Source organism: Monodelphis domestica, chromosome X (assembly GCF_027887165.1).
Source record: "Monodelphis domestica isolate mMonDom1 chromosome X, mMonDom1.pri, whole genome shotgun sequence".
Classification (NCBI taxonomy): Eukaryota; Metazoa; Chordata; class Mammalia; order Didelphimorphia; family Didelphidae; genus Monodelphis; species Monodelphis domestica.
The window spans coordinates 86,332,645-86,357,963 of record NC_077235.1 but is presented as its reverse complement, the minus strand read 5'-3'; the positions used below and the strand labels follow the sequence as shown (position 1 = coordinate 86,357,963).

At 52.6% G+C, this 25,319-nt stretch overlaps 1 protein-coding gene and 1 long non-coding RNA gene across 3 annotated transcripts; one reads left to right on the top strand and one right to left on the bottom strand.

Moving 5' to 3' along the window:
* Positions 1 to 3,961: 3,961 nt before the first annotated feature.
* LOC103093647 (uncharacterized) lies at positions 3,962 to 5,832 on the bottom strand. Its single transcript, XR_474501.2, has 2 exons — positions 5,097 to 5,832; positions 3,962 to 4,618 (listed from the first exon to the last, which is right to left on the bottom strand). It is a non-coding gene; the product is annotated as an uncharacterized LOC103093647 (long non-coding RNA).
* Positions 5,833 to 5,893: 61 nt separating this feature from the next.
* Positions 5,894 to 10,710, top strand: EMD (emerin). Of its 2 annotated transcripts, none has more exons than XM_007505523.3 (7): positions 5,894 to 6,042; positions 6,156 to 6,252; positions 6,602 to 6,700; positions 6,818 to 6,874; positions 7,485 to 7,657; positions 9,091 to 9,143; positions 9,727 to 10,710. In XM_007505523.3, the coding sequence occupies exons 2-7, from the start codon at positions 6,171 to 6,173 to the stop codon at positions 10,070 to 10,072; spliced, it is 810 nt and encodes a 269-aa protein (XP_007505585.1). In that variant the 5' UTR covers positions 5,894 to 6,042; positions 6,156 to 6,170; the 3' UTR covers positions 10,073 to 10,710. The 2 variants fall into 2 exon arrangements, with proteins under 2 accessions (XP_007505585.1, XP_007505586.1); XM_007505524.3 differs by having other exon boundaries at positions 5,898 to 6,042; positions 9,730 to 10,710.
* The last annotated feature ends 14,609 nt before the right edge of the window (positions 10,711 to 25,319 follow it).

Sequence of the window (25,319 nt, the reverse complement as noted above, 5' to 3'; positions counted from 1 at the left end):
TGCGCCCTGAGCTCTTGTGGAAAACAAGTCACCGGGCGAAGGCTGTACCGCATTCCTCGCCCAGTCCCTGTAAAAAGCTCACCTAGTCCCTCTCTACAGAATACAACGGACCTCGCTTGCCTCCCACTGCTGCCGGCTTGAGTGTCCCCCTGACGCGCCGCCGAGAGCCCTTTTCAGGTAAGAGTCCTTCGCGCTTGCCCTAATTCGTACTGATGCACTGTTTCACTGAAATACCCCCCACCCCCCCCAACCCCCCACCCCCGCCCTTAGTTAACTCAAACCAAAAATTCCTGAAAGGGGCACAACTGGCCCCAACACAGCTTGCACCTGTCCACACATGGAACCACGCGACTCGGTTATTTCTGGATTTTGGAAAGCGTTTTTAGCAGGCCACCTCAGGGGCAGCCAGGCCCTGAGACGGGAGGTCCTGGCTCCCAATCTGGCCTCAGCCGCTTCAGCTGTGTGCCCCTGGGCAAGTCACTTAATCCCAACTGCCTAGGGCTGAGCCCTCTTCGGCCTTGGAATCCCTGCTTAGTAGTGGCTTTAAGACTGAAGGGAGGGTTCCAAAACAAAGGCCACGCGTGTACTAGCCCTTGAGTCCAGATTGCTGGCCTACAGCATCTACTCCACCGCGTTTTCTCTCCCCTCAGATGAAAGTCTTGAGGGGAGCTGTGGCCCCATCAGTGGGGGCAGAGCTGGATGGGCCCCTCAGGGTGCCAACGCGTCGACAGTGCTGAAAACAGTTGAAACAACCAAGCTTTGAGCTTGGCCAACAACCACAATCAGGCTAAACCGGAAGCTACCAGGCTAAGCCTCCTTCCAGTGACTGCCCCACCCCCCCACCCCCGCGGGCTCCTCACTATGAGGGGACACCGCACAACCTGAGGCTTCTTCCCCTTCTGCAAGCGGATTTTCTCTCGGAAAGTCTGACTGGAAGGCCACTTGGATGGATCAAGTTCCTAACTGTGGCTTCACGCGTGGGAGCCCGTTGCGTGGATCCACATGGCAGCCCTTTCCTGCTTCCTGGCCGTGCTCCCTCCCGTGGCGCCTTCGTGGAGGATTTGCCCAGCATGCTAGCCACGTCCGTGGCTCGTGCCTTTGCAAGGTGGCCCCAGCCTGGTGGTGTTCTCCAGCCTTCACTGGGTGAGAGTGGTGAGGCGGTTCCTGGTCCGAGCGGGTCTAATTGAGGAGGGGCCTTTCCTGTTGCCTCCCTCCCGGCCATTCCCCGACTGTTTCCCAGGGCTTACTCCAGCCACCCGAGAGCTCGTGTAATTGGCTGCTGAGACCAACAGGGCCAAATGTGCGTTCTCCGGTTATGAGCATCCAGCTGCTGCTAATAGGCTCCAGGCACGCTTTCTGTTTCTTCTTGCTCAGTTGCTACACCATCCGCTCGCTTTTCTGCTCTGTCTTTGCGATCCAATCCCATGCGGGCTTCTCGATTTTCCAGGTCTTTTCAAAGACCCAACTTGTCGCTATTGGGCGACTGTCCAAGTCTTCTGGTGGCTTTAAAGAATCGGGGTGCTAGGGCCTGGAGGTCCGAGTCTATGGCGGAGATGAGTTCATTGTCTGGGTTTCTTTGGGCGGGAAAGTTTCCTTCTTTAAAGCCTGCTTTTCTGACTGTTATTTTGCTCTGTCTGTCAGAATGGTGGCATCTCCCGCGTTGGGGGATTCATTTGAGTAGGTTATGCTGAATTAAGTCCTCCCACCTTGGATGGGCTGGAACTGTGGCTGGAGAAGCTAGGCCCTTGGAGGCTGGCCCCCAGGCCGTGAAACAGAGGAAGAAAAGGCAGCCTTCAGTCCCGCAGCTGTCCCGAAGTCCGCCGTGACTCGTTCTGACTTCCCAAGTGTTCACCAGACTTCCGTCCCCAGTCCACTTTTGGTCAAAGTCCAGTAGAGGAATTTCGAGATTCTTTTTGCAGGTCCAGAAGCCCTTTGGCTCTGCTCTCTGCAACAATTTGTTCAGTCCTCTAGCTTCCCTTTTCATTATCCATTAGACATATCCAAAACCGAGAGGGTCATTGAGATCTCCTGCACACTGTCTATGAATTGTCATTTTCCTTTTTGAATTTAGATACCACAGCATCAGAGCATGTAAGTTTAATATTGATATCGGTTTGCCTAGGGTTCCCTTGGGCATAATGTAGTTTCCTTCTTTATTTCTAATGTTTCTTTTTGGTTTTGTCTGATAGCAGGATTGTAGTTCCTGCTTTTTTGGACTCACTTGGTGCCTGGAGATTTTTTCCCAGCCCCTCATTTTTATTCTGTTTATCTTTTTGGTTTTGTTTTTTTTTTAAATGTGTACTTGTAAGAAACAAGCTGTGGGGGGTTGTTTTCTTATTCAATCTGTCAGTTATTTTATTTTATTTTACTGGATTGTTGAATTCAATCACATTTAGTTATGAATTGGTTTTATATTTTCTCTAATATTGTTTTTTGGTATAAATTATTATTTTTTCCATTGTAAACACAGCAGGATGCCTCTCCAGTCATTTTACCTTAATGTTTTGAAGGTGGCTCTATTACCATTGACTCTTTCCCCCTCACCCTCAAGCCCTATCACCTATTTGTTTAATCCCTTTTCCTGGTTTTGATTTATTGGTTGGTTTTTTGTTTTTGTTTTTTGCTTAGTTTCTTGTTTGCTTTTTAAACTGTTTTATCTTCCATCTTAGAATCAATACTAAGCATTCCTTCCAAGGGAGAAGAGCAGTCAAGACTAGGCAATTGGGTTAAGTGATTTGCCCAGAGTCACATAGCTAAGAAGTATCTGAGGCTAAATTTGAACTTGGGTCTTCCTGACTCCAAGCCTGGCAACCCATCTACTGTGCCCCCAGGTGCCCTAGATTTCCAGTAGACTTTTTAAAGTGAATATATCCAAAATGGAGCTCATTATGTCTCCCCTTCCACCATCTCCCCCCTCTCTTACGTTCCCTATTGCAGTAGAGTCCCTATATCTGCAGGGGATCCTTTCCAAAAGCTGCCACGTATGACTAAAACCAAGAACACAACTGAACACCTGTTGACCTCCTGTATACAGGTGCTCCTTCCTCTCAGCTTGGCTCTCCATAGCCTCTGGCCTCCCCCAACAACAACCAGCTTAAAAAAAGAAAGGAGAAGTCTTCCTGCACTTCCACAGTGGTCTTCCAGGGCTTCCTGCTGACCACAGAGAAGTGAAGCTGTGGAAGCTGAACTTGAGGACAAGGAGGCTCTGCTGGGTTGTGGAGGGCGACAGCACCATCCCAGGCCCTCAGGCCCCAACTTAGGAGTTGTCCTGGTTTCCTCATCATCTCTTACCCCCATATCCAAGTTGTTGCTAAGGTCTGTCCATCTCACCTCTGCAGCCTCTCTTGAAGATGCCCCCTTCACTGGCCATCTCTGTGGTGAGGCCCCTTATCTCCTCCTCACTCCTGCACTATTGCAATAGCCATTGATTGGTCGGCCTGGCCCCTCTCCAGCCCATCCTCCGTTCAGCCACCAAAGTAATTTGCCTAAAATACAGGTGTGTCCATGTCACTTCCCTGCCCTATTCCTCCCCATAAACTCCAGTGGCTCCCTACTGCCTCTAGGAAAATACCAAGTGTACCATTTGGCCTTGTAAGTCCTTGAAAGCCTAGTCCTCTCCTCCTTTCCTGTCCTTAGACCTTCTTCACCAACACGCACCCTTTGATCCCACGACTTTAGCCTCCTGGATGTTCCAAATGAGATGCTTCTCTCATCTGTGAACATTCTCTTGGGCTGCCCCCCCCCCCCCCACGCCTGGTACTCTCTGCCTTCTCTGCTCCAACCATTGGCCTCCTGGTCTTCCTTTGGAGGTCCAGCTACAATTCCCCCTCCCATAGAAGCCTTCTTTCCCTCCTTTTTACTCCAGTGCCTTTGTCCTTTCATTTCCCGTAGAGCTTGTCTGGAAGTTCCTTTGTATAGATTTGTTTGCTTGGCCCTGATCAAGAAGGCAAATGGGGAAAAGTGAGGTACAACATATTTTATTGGCAAACCAAGGCAGCAAGCAGCTGAGGGAGGCCAGCCTGCTGCTTTTATAGACAGGACAAGCAACTTCCAGAGAAGAGTGAAAGTACGCTGGTGAGTCCCGCCAAGTGTTGTGAAGGGAAGGGTTCTGGGGACTGCTGGCTGTGTCCAGCCCCGAAGTTAAGCAGGGTTTGGACAGGAAGTCATTGGGCTGCCTTTGCACCCTGGCCACATTTCAGTGCCTGAGGGCAGGGCCTTTTCCTTTTGCCTCTCTTTGGATCTCCAGCTTTTGGCACAGTGTTGTGGACCATAGTAGGTGGCTGATACATTCTCATGGACAGATTGGTTTTTCCTCTTTTAAACCACTCAGGAACAGTGTGCTGCAGTTCTGTGTCTTTGTCCAAATCCGCAGGGTTCTGGGCCTGCTCTGGAGTTGAGTCACTTCCCTTTGTGTTACAGGGCTCAGGTAGAGAGGCCACATCTGCTTCTGCTGCTGCCCTCTCTGCTTCTCCCTCCTGTTAGTCTTCTCTTTGTTCTCCTCTATTGCTCACTTTCTGCCTCCATCCCCTTTCTCTGGTCCAGGTTGGATGTCGAAGTGTTTCGGCCTCCTCTGCTGGGCAATTTCTCGTTTGCTAGCCTAGGTCTCTGTGCCAAGTGACTGGGGGGGGGGGGAAGGGGGAGGCTCGAACTGCCGCACAGTTCTCCCCCCACCCAGTGGCCCCTATGCACCCTTCTGCTACTTGGAGTTTGGATTCCTAACCGTAGGGCATGTGGAGGGCCTGGGACATGGGATAGAGGCTGGTGTTGGGTAGGGGAGAGGCTGCTGGCCAAGGGCTCAGCTCTGTGACTTTCTGCCCTGGAGAAAGCAGGCGGGGCTCTTTTTGCCTCCTTCCTAACTCCCATTCCGGAGAGCTTTGCCAGTGGCTGAGCATCTGCTGTTGTCCTGATCGAGGAGGCCCGCTCAGACTGAGAAGCTGAGTGAGGCGGCCCCAGCCCTTCGGACCGGTGGAGGGCGCAGAGAGGCCAATGAAGCGCTCACTAGGCACCAGGCGCTGTGGTTCCAGGGAAGGGAAAGCTAGACAAGCGACCACCACCGCGGTCTGAGGAGAAGCCAGGATGGGGGAGGCCTGACATACCCCGCCGAAGGGGGCGAGCCAGTCTCTTTGAAGGTCAGCGGCCCGGGGCTTCCTGCTCCCTGGCTTGCTCTGGTGCAACCTAGCCTTGGGTCCGAAAGGCTGGGAGGGAGGCCAGTCTGTGCTCTGGCCCCTTCAGGTACAGATGGCTGCCTCGGCGGTGGCATCAGAGGGCTGGGCTGTTTGCGCCCATTGCTCTGGCTGGCCCTGAGCCAGGGGCCTACTGGGCTTCTGGGGCTGGTCCAGAGGGGCAGCCACCAGGGAAAGGCGCTCAATGCCCCCGGCTGGACTGCCCTCCCAGGTCCTCCCAGGCCTCGGCCGCAGCGCATCAAGCTGCCGAGAGTTCTTTCGGCGCTGTTTATTGGGCTGTGTCGGGACAGTGTGGCCACCTTTTGGGAAGGCTGATGTCCTACGATTGGGGGTTTTCACTGGAGGGAAAGAAATCGCTGCAGGGCCGCCCAAATAAGGGGAAACGCAGAAAAACCTGGGCAGTGTCAACACGGGGTACCCGGAGGCGAGACCCGCCGGGCTTCGGCCTCCTTAGGTCCTTTTAGTGGCCCTTTCCTCGGGGAGAGGCCCCGGGCCTAGGGCCCGCCCCCTTGGCTGCGGAGCCCCGCCCTCCGCCGCCCCTGGCCTTGGGCCCCGCCATCCCCAGTCGTCCCCGCCCCGCCTCCTCGGCTTCCCGGCTGCGCCCGCTCGGCCCCGCCCCTCCCCCCTCCCCGAGGCCCCGCCCCCTGCCCCTGGCCTTGGGCCCTGTCGCCCCCGGCTGCCCCAGCCCCACCTCCTCGGCGTTCTGACCACGCCCCGACCACGCCCCAGCGGTCATTTTCCGTCGCGGCCGCCGTCACTCGTTGTCTCTGTCTCGTAGCTCGGTAACTGGGGTGACGGGCGTCCTCGCGCTGGGTCTTCGATCGCCGGTCTCGCAGATCGACGATCGCGGTACTGACTGGTAAGCGTCCCCGCCCCTGGCCTTCGGCCCCGAGGCCCCTCCCGAGGCCCCTCCCGAGGCTTCTCGAGGCGCCACGGCTCAACGGCTCCCGCCCCGTCGGGCCTCCCTCTCAGGTGTTAGCGCCAGTCATGGAGAACTACCGCCGCCTCTCCGACCAGGAGCTCATCCGCATGCTCAAACTTTATAACATTCCTCACGGGCCCATCGTGGGTGAGTGTGCAGAAGGGGGGGGGGCGGAGCAGGGCCCTGCGGGAGGGGGGCGCGATTGGGAGGGAGGGAGCTGGGGAAGGCAGCCCCGCCCCCTGTCCCTCGTCGAGCCGAGTAGGTGAGGCCCGGCTGGCAGCCATCCCATTCTCGGGTGGTGCCCAGGCTCTCCAACCCCTCTCCCCTGGCCCGATGGGACTTAGGCAGGGGGTGGGATTCTCCTCCCACCTGGAGGGTTAGGCTGGGCCCCCCAAAGGGCTTGGCCAGCCAGCCGGTTCCACCAAAAGGAAGAAGCACCCCTGGAGGCAGGGGGCTGTTTTGGGGGGCCTCTGGGAGCATCCTCTTGTCTGACCAGGCTCAACCCGGAAACTGTATGAGAAGAAGATCTATGAGTACGAAAGCCAGAGAACCAAGTTCCCAGCTGGGACTGGGAGCTCTTCTTACAGCTGTGGAGGTGAGTGCAGGGAGGCCAGGGGCCTGGGCTTCAGGGAAGCTCCCCTCCAGCCTTGGGTGGGGGTAGGTGGAGCTGGTGGCCTCTCACTCCCCCCCTGGCACCTCTGTTCTGCCACAGACAACTCCGGGAGCAGCCAGGACTACCCCAGACAGGACGAAGAGGAGGACTCAGAAGGTGAGCCAGGCCCCGTGGCCCAGGAGAGACCCAGCCCACCCTAGGGCCCGTCCACATGGGATGCTTGCAAGCCCAGTGCATGACGGACTAGAGCAATCTGAGCTGCTCCCAAGAGAGGCCCCCAGGTGAGGGAGGAGGAGCCCTGCATCAGTGTGCCTCTGCCCATTTGGCCTGGGCTGACTTCTGCCATCCCTGGTGTTCGCCCCCCAGTCAGATGGCTTGCCCACCCAGCTGGGAGATGATCTCATCCCCTAGGCTGGCCCTGGGAGCTGGGGAGGCAAGGAGCACTGGCATCATTTCGGGGCTGCGAAGGCCAGGCCTAGAGTCCTCGGGCCCTGACACTTCTCCAGGGCTGACTGTGCCGAGTGCTTTACAAAGGCCACCCTCCTCCTTTGGTCCTCACAGCAGCCCTGGCAGCGCAAGTACTCTTGTGAGTCCCACTTTCTGGATGAGGAGACTGAGGCAACAGAGGGGAAGTGACTTGCCTAGGCTCACACAGCTAGTTTGAGGCTGGATTTGATCTCAGGTTTTCCCCCGTCACTTGGGTGCTTCTACCCTACCATGGCCTCTGACCCTCTCTCCTTTCCCTTCTCCATGACCCTGGTTCCAGTTGACTATGACAATTACTATGAAGAGAGTTACTCAACTACCAAGACTTATAGGGAAGCCGATAATGCAGCCACCCCAGTTGCCAAGGCCAGGACCAGCCTCCAGGACCCCCTGCCATCTTCAAGCTATAGCAGTGACAGTGCCAAGAAGCCCACCTACCACCTGCGCCAGCGGGTAAGTGCCACCACCGCCTTGACACCCAAGCCAGCTGCTGAAGTGAAACTTAGGAGAGGGAGAGGGGCTAGAGTGAACCTGTGGATGAGGAAGCCCCCGGCACTGTCCTTAGCGCGCTGCCTGGAGCACTGAAGCAGCATTGGCCCAGGTGTCCAGGCTGGCTTGCTAGCCATGCCTGTGCTAAAGCTGTGTGTCCACCTCGGGCCTGCGGGTAGCCAGCAAGACTCTCCAGTGACTTCTGAGGTAGATGAAACTGCCCCTGGGAGCCGCTGAGCAGAGGGGATGAGGGTAGGGACCCCCGGACCATGAGGATTTGGGGGGCTCTCTGGCGGCAGGGCTGCAGCAGGGACCCACCAGCGAGTTTGGCCCTGCCGCTCCACCCCTTGCCCCCTCTCTAATAATAACAGGAATGGCTGTGCCAAGGAGCCACGTGACACTGTGCCAAGCAGTCTTTTTTTAGCCTGAGTTCTCCAGAGGGCTCTTGAGGCAGGGCTTACTTACCCCTAGTTGCCATTGCCCCCTTCCCCTGGGTAGCATGGGGCTGTGAACTGGGGGCTGGTTTCACAGGGGGCGCCCTGCTTGGCCAGTGCCCCCCTCTGCCCTCCCTCTAGCCCCAGCTCTTGGATGAATTTCCTACTTGGGAGTCAAAAGATTCCTCAGCTGTCCTAAAACAGAAGAGCCTCTGGTTGCTGATTCAGAGCTCGGAGGGACTCATTTGGCTTAGGAAGGAGGAAGGACTCCCTGAGTTGTCCCACCAGTGGTCGAGCCTGGATTTGAGCCTGCTTCCAGGAAGCCCTCTTTGCTGTGTACCTCACTGCTCCTGGGTATCTCAAGCCAGTCATCTCCAGTTCTCCCGGAGGCCAGATTGAAGGCTCCTTGGGGGAAGTTTGTCAGGGCTTGGCTGAGGCCTCGCCTTTCTTTAGCTGACTTCCAGCCTGGCTAGGTAAGGAGCCTGAAACTGAGGCTCCAGCCCACACCCAAGACAGCTGGCCCTGGGAAGCAGCATGGGCACGCCATACCTGATGCCAAGGGGATGACTGATGGAGGCTAGGGGGGTTGGGTCTTTCCCCATTCATCCCCTGCCCGTTTGGGGTAGTAGATGGGTGCTGCTGGGATCGTTGTGCTTCTTGTCCGCCTCACTGGGGCTGGGGCTGGGCGTGGGGGACACTTCCGGAGCCTTGGCACTGAAACGTCATCTGCCTCCTTATTTGTCCAGGACTTGAGGCAGCTGCAGAATGCTGAGGGAGTGGGAAGCAGCCTGTGGGGGCAGGGCACCAGTTCCCCCATCCCCACAAGCAGCAGGTTACCCGATAGGTCTGACCCAGAGGCAGCTGCTCCTCTGTGGAACAGGGCACGATGGGTGGGTGGCCACAGAATCATTGTCTGACTGCCGTCTCCAGGGAGCCTGACCCTGCCTTGTTTCTCTGTTCCAGATAAGGGAGAACATTCTCTACCCCTTGTCCCAGGAGGAGGACGTAGACGACAGGTAAGCAGAGGGTCACCACCCCCGCCCTCCTCTCCCCGTCTCCCCTCACTGCTGCTGCCTGGGCCTCACCATTGGCACGAGCAGGGCTGAGCTCTGGAGTAGAGCCGCTGGCCAGCATTCATTCAGCAGTTCTTGGAACAAGCACCACAAGGTGCCCAGCTTCTTGGCAGAGGTGCAGACGGCCAGTCTTGGGACATATGCCCAACAGGGAATGAGTGAAGGGGCTTAAGAGAGGGCCAGGACTTCCGGCAAGGGATGTCAGGGATGGCGGTGGGCAAGGGCTCTCTCCCTGGATGAGGGGGCTCCCAATGAGACTCCGAAGACTAGGAAGTACCGGGCCGGGGAGGTGGCACTTCAAGGAAAGGCCTGTGTGTGCTCAGTGGCACCGCAGCCATGGAGAGCCATGGCTGCGGGGGGGAGCAAGGGGCGAGTGAGGCTGGGGCTGAACAGACCTCTTCTAACACAGTTAGGATGTTGGGCCAGGGGCAGTGCCCACCGAGGGGAAGGTGTGCACTGGAGCTAGAGGGGAGGACTAGGGGCCAAGTCTGGGTGTTGCCCATAAACCCCTCCCCTTTTGTCTCAGCAGTGAATACTTTGACCGAGATGCCAAGACCTACCAGAATGTCTCTCACTACCGATCAAGCACTGGCCCAGGCCGTGACTTCTCTTTCAGCCCAGAGCCTTCTTCTTTCTTCTCCTCCTCTACCCCTGTTTCCTCAGCCTCCCGCTGGTACTCCCTCCCTCTGGAGGTCGAAGCCCGCCAGGCTATTAGAGCTGGCCAAGGCCCTGGGGCCAAGGCAGAAAAGAACAGCAGATTGGTGCCCCTTTGGGTCCAGTTCCTTCTCTTCATCGCTTTTGCTCTCTTTCTGGCCTTTTTCTACTATTTCATGCAGGCGGATGATGATAACCCCTTCCGCCTCCAGAACTGAGGGGCCCGTCGGGGCCTGGGAGAAGGCAGAGTGTCGGCCCCATTTCGATCTTAGCTGCCTCTCCCTCTTGTTCTCTAGCCTCCCTTCTGGAGCGGATGAGGGGCCCAGGGTCATCTTCCCGCTCTTATTCTCTGTTGGGCCTTTTGTGAGGGTCCATGGGGCCTGTTTGACTTCTCCTGGCCCTACCCATAGTGCCTTGTTTTTGGGCTGCATTGCTAAGCTTCTGATCACTTTGGTTGGAGGAGTGTTCGTGTTTGTTTCAATGTTTGTTCCTAGAAAAGGAATTGTTCTGGCCTGTCCCCCCTCCATCACATCTGGGTCATCCAGATCCAGGGGGTGCTTTCCTTGAAGAAAGCCGTGCTCCTCCCCGACCTAGACTTCCCCCGGAATTCAGTGGTGAGGTCGGGAGAGGTGTCCAAACACCACAGTGTTCTCAAGGGTCTCCCACTTTGGCACCATGGCCTCCTTCTCACCTGAGGCCTCCATGGGGCCACTGCCATCTGCTGTCATTCCACCTGCATCCCTGCCCTCTGACCAGAGGCAGGGCAACTGAGCCTTCGACAAAAATTGCCAAGCGGCCCCTTGACTTTGTTCTCATGGACTTACTTCAAGGATTAAAGGAATTGTTTATTTTTCAACAGCGCTGTCTCCTTTCCTGGGGAGCCGGGGGTTGGGGAGATGCCCAGGCTCAAGCTGTGATGGGGGCCAGGTAGAGAGGCAGGTGCCCCAGGCAGTGTTAGGGGCTGGGGGGCTGGGGAGGCAGCCGGTGGCGGAGGCGCTCCCGTATCCTCAGGAACTCCAGCTGGTCATCTTGGCTCTTGTTCCTTGTTTCTTCCTGCTGCTGCTCCTTGGCACCGAGAGAGAGGGAGGAGGCTGAGCCATTTTCCCAGGGGGGAGAGTGGCCTCCCACAGATGAGGAAACAGCCCCCAAAGGGGCTTTGCCTCCAGGACAGATCCCCTTGGGATAGCGCTGCTCCCTTCAGGCTCCATGTCCACTCCCTGTCAGGCTCCTACCTTTTGTTGCCGACGATGAAGTGCCTCCTGTAGAGGGGTGGGCTCGGCTTCCGGCCCAGCACCTGGTCGGCCTTGCCTCTTCTCGAGCACACGAAGGAGTTCGGGCCTGCTCCGGAGACTCAGGCCTCTGGGCATAGGGGAGATGTAAAGGTGGGAGTGGGATGAGCTCCAGCAGCTGGTCCTGGATGCCTGTTGTCTTGGCATCAAAGTGGAGCTCGATTCCCAGCCCAAGGGTCCCCTAGAGGTGGAGCTATTTCTCCCAGGCACACAAAAAGGGGGCTAAGGGGGGAGAATTTCCACCTGAAGCCCAGTCACCCCCGGTGCCCCCTTCCCATCTTCCCCAGCTCCTTTACTTCCGATGGATCAGCAACAGCTCCCTGTGCAGTGCTTGGTGGGTGTGACTGGGGCCAGGAGGCAGACCACAGAGTCCTCGGGAGATGGTGGGTGTAGATGCCGCTTCTCCCGGAGACTGGCCAGCTGGAAGGTAAAGCAGAGACCACTGGCCTTAGTGCCTGTAGCCTGAGGGAGGCCCATGATTGCTATAGGGAGGCCTTTGGGGACATCACTGGGGGCTTTGTGGAGGTAGACAAGGGCAAGAGCATGGCAGGCGGAGATGTGAGGGGACTCCACAGTGGAGCCGCAATGACCTTTGGCGTTTGGCTTTTGGTTTGAAACCCTTACCTTGTGTCAGAATCAATACTGAGTTTTGGTCCCAAGGCAGAGGCGATGGGGATGAAGTGACTTGCCCAGGGTCACCCAGCTAGGATATGTCTGAGGTCAGATTGGAACCCAGCACCTCCAATCTCTAGCTCTGGCTCTCAATCCACTGAGCCATCCGGCCATGGCCCCAACAGAGGCTAAATGTGGCAGTAGGAAGGATTAGGGCTATGCAGGGTAGAGGGATGGGAGAGCAGCTTGGAGACTAGTCACTCAGCTGCCAGGCGAGTAAGGCTTCAAGGAGCAGAGGTAGGATCCATGGCTGACAGGAGGATCCTCCATTGCTCCCAAGTTTAGGAGGGTAAGAGTGCTGCTCACCATGGGAGGAAGTCGATAGGGTCTCGGTCGGCCCCTGGGGAGGTCTTAGTGATGCCAAGACTTGGCCTTTTGCCCAGATCCACAGGGCCTGGGAAAAGCTAGGCAATGAGGGGAAAGGAGGTGAGACGCAGCCGCTGGCGCCTGTCTCCTCCTGCTCCCTGACCCCTGCCATCCTCTCTTTCCCATGCATCCACCACCCTTTGGCCTCCTTCCCCTTCCCACCCTGGGAGCAGTTCCCAAGCTGGAAGAAATGGGGCCACGGTCAGAGAGCGGGTGCTGGGGGCTGGGCGAGCTCCCCGAGATTGGTGTCCAATAGTTGGCAGACTCGGAGTCAGGGTGGCCAGTGGGAGCTGCGGAAGTCTGGCTGAGAGGGGAGAAGGGAGTTCTTGCTCCTGGCTCGCCTCAGGAGGGAGAACATGGGGATTGGGATGCTTGGAGATGGAGATGCTTGGCGAGCCACCTGAGGAAAGGGAGCTGAGGAGCCAGTGGAAGGGGCTGCTCACTCCTGCCCCAGAACACTCCTTGGCCTGAGGACCTTCACCCATGGTGCTTGTGTGGGTGCCTGTGGAAGCATCACCCCTTCCTCCTGCCTTGGGGACTCCTACTCAACTGAGCTCCCATCTTGGTTCATCTCCGTGGCCCTGCTTCTTCCTCAGTCCTATCAACACTACACCCTCCCTAGCCAGCTTTCGGAGGGCCAGGGAAGAGGCTCCAGTTGGAGTGGGGGCAGATGCACGGAAACACTTACCTGTCCCCCAGCGGGGATGCGGTCGGCCCGTTTCCTCTAGGGAAGGAGAGACTTCCTGCTTCCGTCCTGGCTGGAGGCTGAGGGGCTCCATGGGGAGAAAGCCGTGTGAGCTTGGGCTGCTGGGGGGTCCCTTGGGAGGCTTGGCTCCCAGTCTTCTCCATGGTGAAAGAGCAAGCATCCGAGGTGGCCCTGGGAAGAAGGGATGATGAGAGAGAGAGAGAACGAGAAGGCTGGCAACAGCTGGGAGAGGGTGACTCCTGGCCGCCTGGCAGTAACTGGAGCTGCCTCCCGGAGCATCTTCTTCCAGGGACAAGGGGGAGGGGGCCCACTCATTGATGCAACTCTAGCTGGCTGGACATAAAGGCTCGCTTACAAAGCTGGGCAAGTAGAGGCAGGAGGGTTTACCAGGTTAAGGAAGCTCCAGCCCCAGGCTAGGAAGAGTAAGTTCCAGAGAGGGTCAGAAGCAGCACTGGGGTACTTAGTGTGGCCCTTCAGGGTCCTCCCACTCCCAGCCTCTGGAGCTCAGAGGTGGCGGGAATGCCCTCCCAGTCTCCAGTGGGTGGCCACCACCCCCTCCTTCAAGAACACAGCTCCCTGGGCTGTCGGGGATTCCTCCTCATCCCCTCCCGAGTGCAAGGACAGCTTCATCTTTGCCTTAGCACACTTGGCACCTAGGAGACACAGTAGATAGAGTCGGGGCCTGGAGTCAGGAAGACGGTCCCCTAGCTTCGTGGTATTGGACTAATGGCCCCTGCCTCAGTTTCCTCAGCTGTAAAACAAGGATCATAACAGAACCTACTTGGCAGTGACATTGTGAGGATCAGATGAAGTAATATTTGTAGAGTGCTTTGGAAACTGGAACGTACTTAAGATGCCAGCTGCCATCTTTATCACTTTATATATATGTGTTGAGTGACTGAAAGCAATCTAATCCAAATGTGTCTTAGAAGAAGCTCTTCCAGGAGGCAGTTGGGTGGCTCAGTGGATGGAGAGCCAGGCCCGGAGCCAGAATTCTGGTCCTGGGTTCCAATGTGGCCTCCGACACTTCCCAGTTGGGTGGCCCTGGTCAAGTTGCTTAGCCTCCATCACCTAGCTCTTCTGCCTTGGAACTACTACTTTGAGTGGCTTCTAAAATGGAAGGTGAGGGCTTAAAAACAATTCCCTTCACCACCATTTCCAAGTGGGCATCCAGGGATTGTATGATGACCTCCACAGACAGGCAATCCCTCGCTTTTGGTGGCTCTCGGGGTTAGGATGCCTTGTGGGACTTGAAGTCAAAACTAGAGCACTTCAAGGGCAGGAGGAAAGAAACCCTCAGCCAAGGTTAGGGAGGGGGCTCTTAGTCCACCCACAGCTCTCCTGTGGATTGAAGATCACAGTCCCGTGGCCTCCAGCTGCCCCCTCTTTTCCTGTGCTGACTGCTCATTTCAGTACCTCGGTGGCATCAGGGCCACACGTGAGAACCACATTCCTAAAAGAAAGCAACTGCCCTAAATAGTGGGTTTCAAGGAAGAAATCCTGAGCAAAGTCAGCCTAGTCGAATACAGTCCCTCTGGGATGAAAAAGAATGCTTATTAAAATTCAGGACTCCCCACCCCAAACAGGCCCAAATCAACAGTGACAATATGCCAAGTATATCCAGGTAAAAAAGCAGACTTGGAAAAGGATTCCCAAAGAGAATTCAGATCACAGATGGTCCGTGGAGCGAACCTTTCAACCATGTTCTGCCTGTCAGTGTTTCCTTCTGGCCTTCCTTCTGTTTTCGCTTGTGCATGGAAAATATTGAACAATCTTCTTTCTTTTGTATTTAACAGATCCATTACTATCTCCCCACTGAGAAACAGGAAAACCAGTAAACACAGAGCAGCAAGACAAACGCCCTCACTGGCTGAGCCTGAATGCACCTGTTGCCTTCCGTCCCAGGACCATGCCATGGGCAGCCAGCTTCATGGGCAGGCCTTGTGAGTTGGGAGGGGGTATCACACTGCTCACTTTGGAAGTCTTTCCATACTGTTTTTCTTCATAATGGCACTGCATGAATTGTTTGTTCTCCTAGTTCTGCATCAGTTCATACAAATCTTCCCAAGTTTCTCTGAAACCAACCCTTTGATTCTTTTTCTTGTGCCATGATAATATTCGATCACATTCACACATGCCATAACTTGTTCACTCATTTCCCAAATATGGGAGCTCCTTTAATTTCCAGTTCAGAGCTGGAACAAAAAGGGCTGACATTTTAGTCCACGTGGGTTCCTTTCTTCCATCTCTTTGGCCTTTGCAGCAGAATTGCCAGGTCAAAGGGCACAAACATTTGGGGCTGAGTTCCAGATTGCTTTCTAGAATGGCTAGACAAACTCAAAAATCTCTGTCTATTACTGCTGCACTTGGTGATCTGGTGAGCTCTTATGGACTCATCTCTGGGCTGATGATTCTCAAATCCATAGATCCAGCCTTAATCTAATCTCCAGACTAGCATCTTCAATTTGGAGGGAGGGAGGGAGAAAGGAAGGCAAGAAACAATCATTTATTAACTACCTACTATGTGTTAGGTACTGTACTGCAAATATTGTCTCATTCAATTCTCACAACAGCCCCAGGAGGGAGGTGCTTATTATTCCTATTTTATGGTTGAGGAAATTGAGAGAAGTTGAAGATTTGCCTTGTTTCACACACAGCCAGTAAGTATCTGAGGCTGGATTTGAACTCAGAACTTCTTGACTCCAGGCCCAGCACTCTACTTCCCAAACTGGGTGCCCCACAGACATCTTAAACTCAGCATGACCAAAATCCTCTCCCTTTCTGAACTTTCCTATTACTGTTCAGGATTCCCTCCTTCCTTCCTTCCTTCCTTCCTTCCTTCCTTCCTTCCTTCCTTCCTTCCTTCTGTCTCTGTCTGTCTGTCTCTCTTTCCTTCCATCCTGGAATCAATAATCTGTATGGGTTCCATGGCAGAAGAGCAATGGAGGTTAAGTGACTTGCCCAGGGTCACACACCTAAGAAGTGTCTGAGATCAGATCTGAAGCCAGGACTTCCCATCTCTAGGGCTGGCTCTCAGTCTGCTGAGCCACCTCCTTAGCAGCCTGGAGAGCCCTGCTTTCTTCTCAGACTCCCTAGCTCACAAGCTAAGGGTCTTTGATTCCTCATTCTCAGCCCTCATCTCCAATCAGTTGCCAAATACTGTTGTTTCTCCTTTGCAGCCTTTCCTGAATACTCTCCCTTCTTTCTGACACTGCCCCAAGCCCGTCATCACCTCCTACCTGGACTGTTGTAACAGTTGCTCCAATCTCTCCTCCATTGGGCCTCTACGTGATTTTCCTCAAACCCTAGTCTGATTACCCTAACCACCCCACTCCCCAGCTTGGGAAATGCCATGGCTCCCTGCCTCTTCCAAGATCCAATGGAAAATTCTGTTTGCTGTTCAAAGCTCTGGGCAACCTGGCCCCTTCTTCCCTTCCTCTCCTCCGTGCCCTCTCGTCTAATGACTGGTCTTCTCCTTGTTCCATCTCCTGGGCCCAGGTATTTTCCCTGACTGTCCCCTAGGCCTGGAAGGCTCTTCCCAACCCCAATCTGCCTCCAGGTGCCCTTCTAGTCCCACCTGCTATTCTACCTTCCTCAAGAAGTCTGGGCAGAGATCCCCTAGGTTTCAGGGTTCCACCTGGCTCCAGCTGGTTTGGCCAGAGTTGTTGGGTTGCCATCTTCCCCATCAGACGGAGCTCTTCCAGGGTAGGCACTATCTTTTGTCTTTCTTTGTAACCCTAGCACTCAGGACACTGCCTGGCACATAGTAGGTGCTTCATAAATGCTTGATGAGTGTGAAGTAGAACCTCGGAAGTACTTTACAACTCTTGAATATCAGTCATTTGGAGCATTTTTTCTATAGGATCGTTGATACCTTGGATTTCTTCCTTTGACAATCTATATCTAAAGGGAATAAGAATGATAGTTAACACCAGGCACTATGCAAAGTGCTTTTCAGTATTATCTCGTTTGATTCTTACAACACCACTGAGAGGTAGGGGCTGTTATTATCCCCATTTTACAGATGAGGAAATGGAGGCTAACAGAGATTAAGTGACTTGCCCCTGGTCACACAGCTGGTAAGGATCTAAGACAGAATTTGAACGCAACTCTTCCTGACTCCAGGCCTGGTGCTCTATCCACTGCACCACCTAGCTGCCTCTAACATAGAGGGTCAGAATCAGGGTTAGAGTTGGCATCTCTTCCAAGAAATATTTATTAATTGCCTACTATGTGCTACTACTGGGGGAAAAATCCAACAGTACATTAATGATGTAAGCCTAGAGCTTTCTTTTTCCCTGGTTTGGGCATTAGGGGTCCATTTGTCTCATACAAGGATTCTATTCTCTCTTTCTCCATTTTGGAGAATAATTTGTGAAATACGAGCATTAACTGTTCTTGGAAAGTTTGGTAGAATTCTCCCGTCAGGTCTCTGAGTTTTTCTTTATAGCCAGATTGATTTTCCTTTCAGAGACCCGATTGTTTGAGATCTCTCGCTGGTCTTTGATCCTTTGGGTAGTTCATATTCCTTTATTGCTTTTGCCTTCCCAGATGTGTTGTTAGCCTAGGATGGTGTCTAATGTATTCTGATTCTTTTTGCTATTTCTTCGGGTTTTGCTGTGATTTCACCTTCCTCCTTTGCTATCTTATTGATTGGAGTTCTGCCCTCTCCTCTTTAATTAGCTATGGGTTTATCAAGGTCCTTCTTCTCTTCTAAGGGCTAACTTGAATTTATAATGGCTTTGGGGTTTGGGCTTCCTATTTCTCCATTTCCCTGCTAATTTTTAACATCCCTTTTATACTCATTCTAGATTTCTTTCTTTGTTGAATTTCGAATCTAAATGATATTCGGTTCATTAATCTTCTCTTCTTCCATTTTGTTAATGAGGGACTGATGGATATGATTCCCCGACTCCACCCAGCCCCGAGGCCTGCTTTTGATACATCCCAGAGATTTGGGAATGTTGGTTCATCATTCTAATGTTCCTTTACACTTGTTGCTTCTATGATTTGCTCTTTGAACACGCATAATTTACGATTTCTTCCTTAAGTCTTCACTTGTTTGTGGTTCTTGAACCGATTTCTATTCTTTTTTCTGTAAAGGTTGTATTGACCACTTCTGCCTTTTCACATTTGTTCTCAATCTCTCCATGCCTAGTATATAGTAAATACTGTTAACATTTCCACGTGGTTATATAACGAGTGTCCCATTGCTTGTCTTCTCAATGGCCGGGGGAGGTTCTGGGAAGAGGAAGAGAATCTGGAACTCAAAAAACCCTCCAAAGTTTAAATGAAAAAAAAAGTTCTTTTCAGTCTGGAGAAAGGTTTCCTTTGTGGCAGTCTTGTTTAGACAATACCTCAAGTCTTCAAATTCTGGTTTCTCCAGCAGCTGGCTCTTTTCCACCTCTATTCATCTTTCTGTTGGATTTCTCCAGAGCCGATCAGGGATATTGAAGTCTCCGGTAACTCTCGTGCTATTGTCTAGGTCTTCTTGCCATTCCGATCATGTTTCTTTGATGTATAGAATACGAAGGCATTTGGAGCATATATATTGATTTCTGCTCTGTCTATACAATTTCTATAGACATACTGTTTGATAGATTTATATAAATTACATATATTTCTGTTTTATGAATTTAGACCTAGATATAGAAATACTGTTGAGGTTAAGCGACAGGCCTTGAACCCGTGTTTGAGTTAGGGTGAGCATGTGAAGCCTTCCCCCATCAGAAGGGGTGGATGATGATGATTTGTTCTGGCTGCCACGAAGGTGGCTGCAGGAGGCTCTGTGAAGTGCCCAGTGCTTGGCCGAAGTCATCTGCTGCATCCCAGGCAGGGCTGGGGCTCACGCCAGGCCAGAGATTTGTGACTTTTTTGGATCACAAAGCCTAGTCTCCTTCTCCGAATGATCTTTTTAAATATATCAAACAAAATCGATTGAATCACAAAGGAAACCAAATATATACATATATGTTTTTCAATTTTATTTAGTCCATTTAGAACATTATTCCTTGGTTACAAGAATCATGTTCTTTCCCTCCCTCTCACCCCCTCCGGTAAGCAACACGCAATCCCACTGGGTATTACATGTGTCCTTGATCGGAACCTCTTTCCATGTTGTTGGTGTTTGCAGTAGGGTGATTGCTTAGAGTCTCCATCCCCAACCATGTCCCCCTCGACCCATGTGATCACATAGCTGTTTTTCTTCGGTGGGAAACCAAATCTATGGAAACAGAATTTATATCCCCAAACAAGTTCTCAGGCCCCAACTGAAGAGCCCTGCTCCACCCTGTGGGCTTTGGTGATCTTCAGACATCATTTACCAATTGAATCCTTTCCCCTAACTTCCATGAAACCCCAGGTGAATCGGGAAGGAGATTAGAGCAAACCTTGGGCAGATGGAAGCCCAGCTGGGTGTGTTGTTGCACAGGGAACAACACCAGGTCCTCTGCATGATAGCAAATTGTCCAAATACCTAATCTCCCAGTGATCAAGTGTTCAAGCAATTCCATTTCATCCCATCTCCCCCAACAGACTGCCTCCTCTGTTACCCTCACTATTCCATTTCATAGATAGATTTCTCTATATAGTTAACACACCTAGGATGCTGAATTCTAGCCATAGAAATCAGATACAAAGCTTTCTTCCCCACTTATTACCCCAGACTCTCTGTGTAGACGCTTTTCCCTTTCAAATAATCAAGGCGATCTGTTTTATCTCCTATGATTGCCTCCATCTCACTTGGTTAAGAATCTGTACAGCTCTTACAGGGGCAGCTAGGTGACTTGTTGGGTAGAGAGCTGGGCCTGAAGCTTGGAGATCCTGGCCTCAGTTTCTTCCTAGCTGTCTGACTTAAGCCCATTACCCGACCCTTACTGCTAGCCCTTGGAGTCGATACTCAGTTTCAGTTCTCAGGCTGAAGCTGAGTATTTGAAGGGGAAAAGAGGATGCATCACTTACCCATAGCCATGAGAGCAAAATGATCTGTGATCTTCGACATTCAAGCCCGGTAGCCATTTAGAATGCACTGTGGAGTGTGGTGGACATGTCACTCTGACGCGCACTTCTGCCAGACATATTTCCAGTTTTCCCATCGGTTTTTGTCAAAGTGGCCATTCCCCCCAGCCGACTCACCTTGAGCTCACATGAGCAAACACTGGCTTATTGAATTCTGTTCTTCCCGAATTTCCCTGGCAGAGTTGGTTCCCTGGACCTGCCTCCCTCCTCTTTCCCCAATGCCGGGTGGTCTTGATTGCTGCTATACAGGCTATCCTACCCCTCCTTTGGCCCTACTTCCTTTCATCATTTTGATTGACATTCTGGATATTGTGTTTGTTCAGAGGAGTTGTCCCAAGCCCTGGAAAGCATCACATACAAATGAATTTGGGCCTCCCTGTTACTGGCATCCCATCTAGCCCTAGGCAGTGAACATCCTTCTATCTTGAAGGGAAGCTTCTGACTGTGTCTGTATGAGTCTCTTGTGTGCTGGGGGGGGCTGATCCCCCCCCCCCCCGGAGGCTTTCCCTGCTGATCCAGACTTCCGATGACTTCTTGGGCTTGGGCTTTGGATTTAGAGAGATGGTCACTTTGGGAGGGTTTCTTTTGTCACCTGCAGCTTTGCTAAAGCAGATCATTGTCTTCAAGGAATCTCTGCTGATTTCTGAGGGTTTGCCAAGTAACCCATGAAGCCAGCACAAACAGGGCGAATTTGAGGGCCTCTTTAGCTCTGAACTTCATTGCTATTGTAGCAGTTCCAAAATGCCAGCAAGTAACAGTGGAGAGCATGAGCCTCCACGCCCTTGCATCCTCCTGTAGGTACTGGCAAAGGTCCCGGCGTATCCTCACTGCTCCAGTGGATCTTTTGCACCATTACCCCAAAGTCCCTCTCTGCCACCCTCTACATGTGGGGTTTTCATGTTAGCACCAAAGAGTGTTGTGCTTTGGCAGTGCCTCTTTCTGCATCTGCGGAGATGATCGTGTGCTTTGCTTTCAAGTGTGATGAACCCACTTGATTCTTCTCCTAATGCGAGCCCGTCCTTGGATATCCCTCATATCAACCCCATCTGACCGTGATGAAGGGCTGCTTGGCTAAATTGCTGTAATGTGTTGGATGGGACTTGTTGAAGATTTTTGGAGTCAGTGTTCGTTACCCATATGGCTCAGAGACTTCTTTGGGGGTTTCAGTTGTCCCTGCTTAGGTAGTAGAACTACATTTGTCTCTTAAAAGCATTCTGGGGAAGTTTCTTTCTTTCTCATGTTCTTTCCCTCCCCCTCCTGGAGCTGACAAGCAGTTCCCCTGGGTTTTACATGTGTCATTGATCAAGACCCATTTCCTTGTTGATGTTTGCACTGGGGTGATCGTTTAGTCTCCATCCCCAATCCTATCCCCCTCCACCCACGTGATCCAGCAGGTGTTTCTCTTCTGGGTTTCTGCTCCCACAGTTATTCCTCTGGATGTGGAGAGTGTCTTTCTCATAGATCCTTCCAGGTTGTTCAGGAAAACTGCCTTAACACTAATGGAGAAGTCCATGACATTCGATTGTGCCACCATGTATCAGTCTCTGTGTACAATGTTCTCCTGGTTCTGCTTCTCTCACTCTGCATCACTTCCTGGAGGTTGTTCCAGTCGCCATGGAATTCCTCCACTTTATTATTCCTTTGAGCACAATAGTATTCCACCAACAACAGATACCACAATGTGTTCAGCCATTCCCCAATTGAAGGGCATATCCTCATTTTCCAATTTTTGGCCACCACAAAGAGCGCAGCTATGAATATTCTTGTACAAGTCTTTTTCCTTATTATCTCTTTGGGGTACAAACCCAACAGTGCTATGGCTGGATCAAAAGGCAGGCAGTCTTTTAGCGCCCTTTGGGCATAGTTCCAAATTGCCCTCCAGAATGGATCCATTCACAACTCTTGTGGCGCTCCCTCTACATTTTCTCCCCCCCCCCTCACTCAATGTTCAGATAATGTTTCCATTATGAATTTGAATGCAGAGACATTTGGGATATTTAAAGTTTTTTTTTAAAGATATTGGCCTGTTGTCTATGGTTTCTTTCAGCATAATATACTCTCCTTGTTTTGTCTCTTTTGTGAGTGCTTGTTTTTGTCTTCTCTGATAGTATGATGGCCACTCCTGCCTTTTGTGAATCACTCAATGCATAAAGGAGGATTTTTCCACCCCCTCATTTTATTTTGCACGTGTTTATTTTTTTAAAGATGTCTTTCGCAGGCAACAGATTGTTGGGTTTTGTTTTCTTATCCAACATGTCACTCTCTTGGTTTGTTTGGCTCTTTAATCCATTCGCTTTTAACAGTATGAGAGTTGGGTCTCTATTTTCCTCCATCTGTCTCTACAATGGGTTTCAACTTTTATATCCTCCCTTCTTTGGCTGTAAACGTAGGTTCCTCCATGAATTAGCATTCATCTTTTTTTGCAGTGGCCTTGTTTCCACTGTGTATCTCCCCTTCTCCCTGTTCCTTGGAGGATCTGGTTTCCCTTGTTCCTCTCTCCTGTTTTTATTTGGTTCGATGTTTTGGGACTTTCTTTTTGCTCTCTCTCTGGTAGGTTCCTTTTCCCTCAGCTAGCTTTGTTGCTTCATTTCTTAGGATTTCTCTCATTCTCTGTTTTCTCGTTCTGTTTCTTCTAGACCTTCCTCCTCTGACTCCACCGTGCTCTAGAGTCATCTGGTCTTTAGCTCTTTTCTTGGTGTTCTTCATGCTATCAAAGCTTTCAAGGCATCCAGTATAGTCTGCCCTCTGGGTGCTTTCTGCCACTGTCTGGCAGGCCTTGTCCCAAGGGACTCCCCTTTCACCCTCCCTTTCAGCACAATGGCAGTCACTGCGGCAAGGTCCCTCCTTGACTATTGCTCTGGACCCTCATTCCTTGACCTCTATTTTCCTGTTTCTACATTGGCCTGGAGATCTCCAGCTGTTTGTGCTCTCTCAATCCTTCCGTTGCCAGTTGCCTCTCAGGGGTTCCAACTGCCCCCTCTCCTAGGACAAATAGACTTTTCTGGTACCATGCCTCACGTAGTGTAAGGCTCTCATTTCCCTTCACCCAGGGGAGCATTCATCAGTGGAACCCTCTCCCACCTCCAGAGCAAGACCTTCCCTGCTGGCCCTTTTCAATCTCACTCCCCCATGGTGCCACCTCTGCTCCTCTCGTTACTCCCAGGTAGAGACTCTTCTCTTTGAGAGACCTCAGAGGCTAGCTTCTCCTTGTTGCTAGCCCTTGATTTAGTCCGGGGCATGTGTCGGTGGGTCCTCTCTGCCCCTCTGGTCCTCTTCCCCTGCTTTTGTTTGCCATCCCATGTGGTAACAGAGTTCCACATCCCCAGGTTCAGCCCATCTTCACTGTTGGCTCTTCCAGATTTCCACTTTCACCCTTTGGCCAAGGGGCTCTTCACTTCTTGAAGTGTTGCTGACTCTTCTTGGATACTGAACAACCAGCCCTTCCCTAAAGGGTTAAGCTTCCATTTGGGGGCTCTTCTGTCCCTCCTCCCTTTTCTAGGGGTGCCAGATATTGTGTGGGGCCAGCACTTTGTGCAGGCTCCTGCCAGCCTGGGCAACTTGTTTCTGAACCCAGTGGTCAAACGGAGTCAGCGGCTGTCTTGGACTTCACAGCTTCTAGGCTATGCATGCATTCCTTTGATAAGGGTGTCATTGGCCATGGCTGCGCTCCCTGGGCCAATCTCTCCCATTCTTTTCTGCCTTTTGGCTTGAAGTTCTTTGGCCTTGTGTTCTTGCGGGAGATCCAGGATCTTCTGGTGTCTCTACCCATTCTATCTTTGAGAACCTTTTGCTGGCCTCCCTTGGAGGGGGGCATCTCCTTTTTCCTCTTCTTCCCGTCCCTAATGTGCCATCCATTCTCTCTTCTGTTTCTGTGGTGTGGCTGCCCATGGCAGATTCCAGCTTTTCTGTTTAGTCCATTAGCTTTGCTGGGCAGGCATTGTTCTTCTTGACCACTGAGGCAAGAGGCACTGGAGTTCCAATGTTCCTCTCCAAAGACACAGGCTCTTGCCTCAGGCAACGCTGGCTCTTTTTCCTTGGTCTGCAAGGTTTTTTCATAGAGGCTTGACCTCAGTTATCAGATCTGGAGGCCAGATTTCCTGTTTCCCTGTTGATTTCTCTGCCTGTGTTGCCAGTCTCCCTGCCCCCTTCATTTTCCCATCCTTCCCTTCCTGACTTGTTCTTCTCTGTTGGCCACCCTCTCGGGGGCTTGAGGCCTAGGCATCACTCTGGATTCCCCACTATCTAGCCCTGCCCCTGCCCTCTAGCTGAACTGGGGCAAAGCCTGTCCATCTCACCTCTACGGCATCTCTCGGATAGGCTCTCTTTCCTTCACTGCCAGTCGGCCGGTCCTCATGCAGGCCCTCGTTACCTCATGCCGGGACTGTGGCAATAGTCTGCTGGTGACTTGGTCTGCCTCATTTCTTTCCAGTCTAATCCACCCTCCATCCAGCCACCAAAGCAGTTTCCCTAAAATGCAGGTTGGCTGGCATCTCCCTGACACACAGTGGCTCCCTATTGCTCTAAGGATCCAATGCAACATTCTGTCTTTGGCCATCAAAGCCCTTTGTAACGGTGCCCCGCCTCCCCTTCTGGTCCTTGACACATGGATAGTGATGCAAGGGTCCATGGCCTCTAAGAGACAAGCCTTCCTCTCCCCATTGCACCCGCCCACCCAATGGGCTCGGCCTCTGGGCCATCCAGCAGGCTGCACCAAACGAACGAAGGAACACCGCTTCTATCAGAAGAGACCTCCTGGCAGCCCAATCCTGGTGGCTGGCTTCTAATGGAGGGCATAGTGAGCCTGGACTGGAAGCCAAGGATGAACTAGAGATCCTGCTAAGCCAAAAGAGCTGCACAATGAAGGAAGTTCACGAGGAGCCACTGAGTGACCGTGGCCATGGCTTTCCCCAGCCCCCTGCACTTTACACCCCTTGATGGTTTCTGGGAGGGTTCTCCCCACTGTTCTTTGGGCCCGAGCTCATTTAGAGTCTTGGCCTTATCATGTTTGGGTTTCAAATCCAGCTTGTGCAGACCAGGACAGATGCTGGGGCTAAAGGAACGGAACTGGGAAAGGTCTGCACAGAGGAGCCACAGCAGCCATTTAGAGAGAAGGGACACAAAGCCCGACACGGAAGGGCACGTCAAGGAGCAAAGGGGAACCTGGAAGGGTGAGCGAGGCAGAGAACAGGCCCTTCCCAGGAGCAGTCAGCCTCGTGAGGGCTCAAGGAGAGCAATTAGTGGCACCCAATGTCCAAGCCTTCTTGGGGACATTAATAGGGTGACAGCAGGCAGGATGGAGAAACCCAGGGAGGAGAAGACATGGGCCCGTGTGGAGGCAGCTGGGAAGCATCCAGGAGGCAGGGAGAGAGGGAAGAGAAGCGACTAGACATGGCCGGGCTGGACTGGGCTCACTGG